Below are 9,299 nucleotides of genomic sequence, written 5' to 3' on the forward strand. Positions count from 1 at the left end.
AAATTCTACACTTGAGTGAGATCATATGGTATTTGTCTTTCTCTGACTTATTTCTCTTAGCAGTATATTCTCTAGCTCTATGCTGTTGTGAATGGCATTCTTTTTTATGGCTGAATAACATTCCATTGTATATATACCACATCTTTATCCATTCATCTTCGATGGACATGTGGGCTGCTTCCATAATTTGGCTGTTGTAAATAATGCTTCAGTAAACATAGGGATGCATGTATCCTTTTGAATTACTGTTTCTGTGATAATGGATTTTTATATACGATACCAATAACATTAGCAACGACAACAAAAAAAAAGATAAATTGGACTTAACCAAAATTAAAAGCCTTACTATGTCAACAGACATTATCAAGATAGAAAATGAACTGGGTGTTGTATGGAAACCAATTTGACAATAAATTTCATATTAAAAAAAAAGAAAATGAAAGAGATAAAATATTTGGAAATCATATATTAGATAGTATTTAATATCCAGAATATGTAAAGAACTACAACTAAATAACAAAAAGACAACCCAATGTGAATGCAAATGGCCAGAGGACCTGAATAGAGATACTTCTCCAAAGAAGATAAACAAATGGCCAGCAAACATCTGAAAAGATGCTCTACATCACTAGTTGTTATGGAAATACAAGTCAGAACTACAAAGAATTACCAGTTTATACTTATTAGGGTGGCCATTAAAAAAAACACACACACACACTGGGGCACCTGGGTGGTTCAGTCGGTTGAGTGTCCGACTTCGGCTCAGGTCATGATCTCACGGTCTGTGAGTTCAAGCCCTGCGTTGGGCTCTGTGCTGACAGCTCAGAGCCTGGAGCCTGCTTCGAATTCTGTGTCTCCCTCTCTCTCTGCCCTTCCCTCGCTCATGCTCTGTCTCTCTCTGTCTCTCTCTCTCTCTCTGTCAAAAATAAACATTTGAAAAATAAATTAAAAAAACACACAAAGATAAAAATAACAAGTGTTGGTAAGCATGAATTAGAACCCTCACACATTGCTGGTGGTGACGTAAAATGGTATAGCCACTGTGAAAAACTGTTTGGCAGTGCCTGAGTGCTAAACTTAGAGTTACCATATGACTGAGCATTTCCACCTCCTAGGTATATACCTAAAAGAATTAAAAAGATAGACTCAGATACTTATATTCCAATGTTGGTTGCAGCATTATTCATAATAACAAAAAAATGGGAATAATTTTAAGTGTTCACTAACAGATGAATAGATAAAATGTAGTATATATGCATCATGAGGTATTATTCAGTCATTAAAAGGAATAAAGTGGTACTTGATACATGCTACAATGTGGATGCAGCTTGAAAACACTATGCGGAGTGAAATTACCCACACACAAAAGGACAGATATTTTATGATTCCACTTATATGAGGTTCTTAAAGTAGTCAAATTCATAAAGAAAAAATCTGGAGAAAATGGGACATCAATTACTTAATAGTTATAGATTTTCTGCTTATGTAATAGAAAGCTTGGAAATAGTAATGACAGTTGCATATCACTGTGAATGTAATTGACATCACTGAATCATACATGTTAAAATGCAAATTTATTACATGTATTTTCCATGGCAAAATAAAAAGGAAAACAAAAACCAGATGACCATAAATGTGACTTTAATTTATGGACTTTTAGTTGCACTCTGTTGCTATACGTCTGTCCTTATACCAGTACCACTTTGTATTGATTCCTGTAGCCTTCTAGTAACTTGAAATCAGCAAGTGGGAATCCTCGAACTTTCTTCTTTTTGTGATTGACTATTGTGTGTCTCTTGAATTTTCATATGAGTTTTACAATCTTCTTATGAATTTTAGAACTCGGTTCTTAAGCCAAGCTCTGCCATTACTAGTTCTGGGAATTTCAAAAAAATTGCTTGTCTCATTTTTTTCATAATCGTCATAGGTTATAGGAGTTAAATGAGAAAATACATGTAAATACATGTAAATGCTCAATATACTAATACTAGTAGTATTGGTACTATTATTACCACTGTCACTGTCAATGTAATACCATTTTTATATATTGACTAGAGTAAATTAGAACTCTACTAGTGTGTAGTCTTTGTTCAACAATGAGAAGTGTATTGTAATGGAAAGAACATGAAAATTGGAAAGATTCTGCCTTGAGTGCAGTAACAATGGAATATTGATAGTATGCTAAATTTATAAGTATTTTAAATGTTTCTTGATGCCACAAAAATAGAAATGTATCTTCAGTAATCAGTTCATGGGACAAAATTGATGGTGAAGTTACCGTAATTTGGTTTTAGTTGCGGAATAGGAAAAAAAGATAGTTTGAAGTAAGTTTATTCTTGAACTTTCTTTTTTTTTTATTTTTAAAATTTTTTAATGTTTTTATTTATTTTTGAGACAGAGAGAGACCATTAGCAGGGGAGGTGCAGAGAGAGAGGGAGACACAGAATCTGAAGCAGGCTTCAGGCTCTGAGCTGTCAGCACAAAGCCCGATGTGGGGCTCAAACTCATGGAGTGTGAGATCATGACCTGAGCTGAAGTCGGACGCTTACCGACTGAGCCACCCAGGCAACCCTTGAACTTTCTTTGTTTAAACTCACTTATGACTCAGTTTTTTTGTTTGTTTCTTTTTTTTTTCATTACTTCTAGATTTTCTTTTTATGAGATTTTTTTTCTGATGTTATATCATCTTAAATTTTTTTTTACTCTGTGTTATGTATAATACAGACGCCCTCCAAGTCTCCTTTGTTTTAGAATACAATTATCCTAGGGGCGCCTGGGTGGCGCAGTCGGTTAAGCATCCGACTTCAGCCAGGTCACGATCTCCCGGTCCGTGAGTTCGAGCCTCGCGTCGGGCTCTGGGCTGATGGATCAGAGACTGGAGCCTGTTTCCGATTCTGTGTCTCCCTCTCTTTCTGCCCCTCTCCCGTTCATGCTCTGTCTCTCTCTGTCCCAAAAATAAATAAACGTTGAAAAAAATTAAAAAAAAAATGAATACAATTATCCTACTGTTTTGTCAGCATACTATTCATATGCATATTATTTGTATCTCCCATATCCATTTTAATCCAAGTAGGTTCATATTAAATCATATTTTACTTGCCTTTTTTTAACAGTTAAAACCAGAGATGGCTGGGTGGCTCAGTCAGTTGAATATCCAACCCTTGATTTCAACTCGGTCCATGATCATAGGGTCATGGGATCAAGCCCCTCATAAGGCTCTTTGCTGAGCATGGAGCTTAAGATTCTCTCTCTCCCTCTGCCCCTCTTCCCCACTCACTCACTCACTCACTCAATCTCTCTCTCTCTCTCAAATAAAAAATAAATTAATTAAATTAAAACATTTAAGACCATTATGATTGAGGGGTGCCTGGGTGGTTCAGTCGGTTAAGCGTCCAACTCTTGCTTTCAGCTCAGGTCATGATCTCACAGTTTGTGAGTTCAAGCCTCATGTTGGGCTCTGCGCTGACAGTGTGGAGCCTACTTGGGATTTCTCTCTTCTTTCTCTCTGTCCTTCCCCAGCTTGTTCTCTCTCTCTGTCTCAATATGTAAATAAACTTAAAAAAAAAAAGACTATTATAATTGATTTGAGCTGATGTAGAAATACTAATCTGGAAGTTTACCTTCCCTAGGTTGGGATTTCAGGAAAGGCAGTATTTGAGTACTGTTAGTCAACATTAATCAAGAGAAAATGAGTTGTTTATTGAAGTTTATCATAGCAACTTTTTAATTTTTCTTCCAGAAGTCAACTGTTATCAACACTGCATCTTTGAATCATAATTGTACTAACAAATCAAAAGTATTTCTGTAATAGCCATTTATTTAAAAGTTGTTGTGGGCTGCTTGTGTTATTATCAGTTTATTTTACAATGATAGGTATTTTTTAAAAACTCTTTTTTTGAAATAATTTCAAACTTTCAACTTCTGCCTAGTTCTGTTGTGATACTTTACTGCTTTATATTACAGATACTTGTTTACTCAATCTGCTTCCATACAAGACTGTGATTTCTTTGCATCCTCATTCCCTTGGTTGTATCTATTACATAACATAAACTCAAAGAATAAAATTAACCCATTATTTGCAAGACTCTAAATTGAAGTCCTTGAGTTTTCAATAGTTTTTTTGCTCTAATTTCTTCATTGATATCCCAACAATCTCAACTTTTAATTTGAAAACTTAAATAATTGACAGTGAAAACATTTTTTAAATGCCTACTTCAAACATCTTACAGATGGTTATATAGGGGCATCTGGGTGGCTCAGTCACTTGAGTGTCTGACTCTTGATTTCAGCTGAGGTCATAATCCCAGGGTTTTGGGATTGAGCCCCACATCAGGCTCTATGCTGAGCATGGAGCCTGCTTGAGATTCATTTTCTGTCTCCTCTCTTTCTCTCTCTCCTCGCTCATCTCTCTCTCCTCTTTCTCTCCTCTCTCCTCTCTCCTCTCTCTCTTCTCCCCCTGTGCCCCTGTCCCTGACTCACATTCTCTCTAAAAAAATTTAAAAATGGTTATATAATTTTTCATTTTAGTAGCCATGTCCTCGTTTGCTAGTTACTTACTATGGTCTTCTTTGGTATATCACTTATATATATTGTATAATATGAATTAAGTTAAATGTCATGAGTGTTTTCATCTTTCAGTTGTGGCACTTTAAATCTAGGAAGTAATTCTCAAATCAAGATATGAACCCTATTTCCATTAGCAAGTATAAATAGTAATATTAAAGAGTTTAAATGTAGACTTTTCAATAAAATTCATTTGGCCAGATAAAGTTATTTTTTAATGGAAACCAGAATGTCATTTTTATACATTTATTTATTTATTTTGAGAGAGAAAGAGAGTACATAAGCAAGCACGCATGAGTTGAGGAGGGGCAGAGAGAAAGAGAGAATTCCAAGCAAGCTCCATGCTGTCAGCACAGAGCCTGACTTGAGGCTTAAACCCATGAAGCATGAGATCATGAGCTCAGCCAAACTCAAGAGTTAGACACTTAATCACCAGCAGCCCCAAAAATGTCATTTATTAATTTACTTTTGAGACAGGAGATGATATCCTAAAGTATCTAAAGTGTGTAAATGCCTTATTTGTGATTCTCTCTTTTCTAAATTCAGATACTTATAAAGTCAAATAAGTAATCAGAAAGTTCCTTTTTAAGCACTGAATCTGAGTAATGATAGGTAAATAATCTTGGAGTTTGAGAACTTAGAATTCCTATTTGATGGATATATGATAATCGCCAAGAAATGCAAGCTATCTTTAATTTAAAAATTTTAGTAGTGACTTTTTAAAAACTGAAAAGAAGTAGATGGTGTTAACTTTAATAACATAATTTAACTCAATATATCAATCATATTGTTTTAAAATGTACTCAGTTGTTTTAAATTAGTCTTTTTTGTATCAAGTATTTGAAATCTGTTATATATTTTACAATTAATGTGCATCTCAGTTGCCTCCTTCAATTGTGAAAATTACTGGATCACTCTGTGTCTCTGTTTCCCCGTTTTTACAATGATAACAGTTATAAGAATTAGATGATACATCACATGCCTGGCAAATGATAAGCGTTACACAAATCTTAGCTAATTTCAAAAAAAAAAAAAATTTCAAACAGGTGAACATGGCATGTAATAACCTCACTCCCTCAAGACAAAGATTGTATTTTAGGAATTAAATTGTAATCCTCAAAACACTCATCTCTTTCCTTTGGACAATGCTGGACACACCTCTCTGACTCTTGTTTAAATTATTTTTTTTTAATGTTTATTTTTGAGAAAGTAAAAGCCTTAGTGGGAGAGGGGCAGAGAGAGAGGGAGACACAGGGCTCCATGCTAACACCAAAGATCCAAGATGCTGGGCTCCTACCCATGAGCCATGAGATCATGTCCTGAGCCGAAGTCAGATGCTTTACCAACTGAGTCACCTAGGCACTCCATACATTATTTTTAAAAAGAAGCAAAATCATTATTGGTTCATTAATTGTGACTCATGTACAACACTGAGATATTAATAACAAGGAAAACTGTGATGGGAAATCTGGGAAATAAATCTCTTTACTTTCTACTCAATGTTTTTTGTAAATTCAGAAGTACTCTAAAAAGTAAATTCTGTTAATTAAAAACAAACCAATAAGGAAACTACTGTCTGCTATTAGTGCTTCATACATCTTAGTTGTGACAGAATCCGTCAGTAAAAGTGGTAGCATCATTAAAAGTATCAATGAGAGAAGTTTACTTATAGTTAAAAATATAACTTAATATTTCCTCTTTTTGTAGTCATTCATTATCTACCACTTTTTAAGTAATATATGGAAAACCTAAGCATAAAAAGTTGTTTTTACATCATGGTTACTGGGATGGGCAATGGGCAATTACTGGTGGCATTTTGATGCTAATGGAAGAAATAGTCCATATATTTTTTACACTATTGCTGGTTTTGAGAATATTTTCTTTTCCTAATTTCAGGTTGGGTGGGACTATATCAGCATACAAGATAGTACCAGATGAAATAGAAGAAATCAAGGTATAGTATGGCATTTTTCACCTCTACAAGGACTTAATATCTTGACAGGTCAGGGAAGTGGGGGGAAGGATTGCTTTTTCTTTGTACTATTGAATCTTTGGGTGTGTTAGGATATCATTTATTTCACAGTTATTCTATTTTAATATATATATATATATATCAGATAGATTTCAATTACCATTATCAATGCATTTCTATGAAAAATATTTGGAAAATCAAAAAACAACCCTTTCCTATAAACTACGTTAAAAATCTACTTAAGAAACACTGTATAAAAGCATTAGAATGCATAGCAGATTATCTTTCTATTTTGTTTTAATTTATTTTCCCTGTAAGCTTTCACTAACTATAAATAGTACCAGTCTTCTAGAAAATATTTCCTGGTTCCATTGAAAACACAGTATGCAAACGGCGACTTAAAATTTGTAGTACATTAAATGAAAAATTTACCTTATTCTTTGAAAATCACATCATTATTGCATTCTTCTGTTTTTAACATTTTACTAAGTCCTATGGATTATTAGTCTTCTAGCATAACATGTTGCTCTGTAAGAGCAATTTACAATCCAGTGAGAATTGAATTTACTATCTGTTACATAAATAAAATTTAACAACTGAGTAGCAATAGTCAAGGGTAACAGTACTGAGTTAAATTCTTAACAATGACATGTAAAGATCTCAACAAATCATTAAGCTTGATTTAATCAAACTTTCCAAAATTGAGTTCAATAAACTCAAATCTTAGTAAATTATTTTTTAATTTGCTTGCATTATTTTTAAATCCGTTAATGTAATTAGTCTCTATTAAATAATATACTATTAGTTATAACATGTCAGGCGTTCTGTGTAGCCAATATCAGGAACTAATTCAATAATTACATTCTAGCATAAAAAAAGTGTCAAATGACTCACTCGAACTTGATATAAATTCATAAAATAGTTTGGTTTGGAGAAACCTTAGGTCTAATCCAGCTTATGTTACTGAAAGAGGAGATATAAGGAATAAATTTGAAAGAAAAGAGGAATAATTTTGGACTTAATAATTTGAAATCTCTCTCAGATAACCAAATACTCATTAAATCATTGGATAAATCAGCCTGAAATTCAGAAGGAAGATAATTTTATCTTTCTGTTGATAGTGGGACTTGTCCTTATCCAAGAATTGCTTGAGGCCATGCTAGTAAATGGAATCACCTAAAAGGATATATGAGGTAATAACAGTGAACCAAAACTGTTGACCCATTTAAGAGCTAGAGGATTCATGTATTTTTTATTAGCTTAATTAATTAGCAAAAACATTGCCAATTTTTTAATATTTTCCTCTAAAGAAGTAATTTTTCATTGTATTTTTGAAATTTTAGAGTTATAAGAGTTATCCCTCAAGAAATTCCTTCAAAAAAACATGATTCGTGGATGACATTAATATATGATTTTTTAAATTAATTGATGGCATTATATCTAAAACAGCTTCATAGAGTTTGAGGCTTGAGGCATAAAAAAATATGAAATTGCTTCTTGCTTTTTAAAGTGTCAGAAGAAACCTTTTTATAAAATATTTCATCAACTTTTATTTGATGGCACCATTAGCATTTTCAACTGAAATCAGATATAATCTTTTTTGTTTGAATTGCAGGAAATGTGAAATATCTAGTTGTAATGTTCATTTTAGTTGGCAAATTACAGAGTAATTTTAAATATCTAAATAGTGCAATTGCATTTAAATTTGAAATATATCCACAATATAACATGTATAAATAAATATATATGTGTAGTTTATTATTAAATTATAATTGATTAATGAGGGGCACCTGGGTGGCTCAATTGGTTGAGCATCCGATTTCTGCTCAGGTCATGATCTCCTGGTCCGTGAGTTTGAGCCCCACTTTGAGCTCTGTGCTGACAGCTCAGAGCCTGGGGCCTGCTTCAGATTCTGTGTCTCCCTCTCTGTCTGCCCCTCCTCCCACTCATGTTCTGTCTCTCTCTCTCAGTGTCAAAAATAAATAAACATTAAAATATAATTGATTAATGAAACAATTCAATTTTTATAAGGTATGGTAATCTTTCACAATTTTTCTAGCACCAGAAATTATTATTTAGTTCATGCATAGTTTGAATTAAGCATGTATTTATTAATTACAATATATCACCTCATAGTCAATGGATGCTTGGCCAAAGGCTTAAGGGATAAAGTGCAAATACATTCCTGGCCCAGTTATGCCCATGTGTTCCACTCAATACCCTGAGTTTTTATTGTTTTCCATTCCTTGCTTTTATTTAGTTTTACTTTTATATACATCCCTAAATATTATAATATATTTGTATTTCTCTTTGAATTTTAAATGAATTATTTTGTGCCTTACTTATTTGGTTCAACACTATGAGATTTATTCATAGTGTTTTCTTTGGCTAAGATTTTGGAGGGTTTTGTTTTTGTTCTTTTTGTTTTGTTTTTTTGCTGTAAAATACTCCATTGCACCACAAATTATTGAGACTTCCCCTTTGCAGTGGGCATTCAGCTTGCTTCCATTTGGAGCTATTATGAGATATGATGTTATAAAATTCTTATAAAAGCATCCTGTGTAAAGTTTGTCTGAGGTATATACTAAGGAATGGAATTTCTGGGTTTTAAGTAATGTGTATTTTCAGCTTTTCTATATGAAGTCAAACTGTTTTCCAAGATAATTATACCAATTATACTACCACCTTGGGTGTATTTATTTTAAATAGAAATATTTAAATAGAAATATTTAAATAGAAATATTTAAATAGAAATATTTAAATA

The 9,299-nt window shown here is 33.0% G+C and overlaps 1 protein-coding gene across 18 annotated transcripts in view; it reads left to right on the forward strand.

Moving 5' to 3' along the window:
• The window catches only part of GPHN (gephyrin), a 645,091-nt gene that overhangs the window by 281,175 nt on the left and 354,617 nt on the right, over positions 1-9,299 (forward strand). For all 18 annotated transcript variants that reach the window (XM_040477426.1, XM_040477422.1, XM_040477423.1 and 15 more), the window contains one exon: positions 6,460-6,517. In XM_040477426.1, the coding sequence (XP_040333360.1) occupies positions 6,460-6,517 (58 nt within the window). The remainder of the gene's footprint in view (positions 1-6,459; positions 6,518-9,299) is intronic.

Source organism: Herpailurus yagouaroundi, unplaced genomic scaffold (genome assembly GCF_014898765.1).
Source record: "Herpailurus yagouaroundi ecotype Mexico unplaced genomic scaffold, PumYag 141, whole genome shotgun sequence".
Lineage (NCBI taxonomy): Eukaryota > Metazoa > Chordata > Mammalia > Carnivora > Felidae > Herpailurus > Herpailurus yagouaroundi.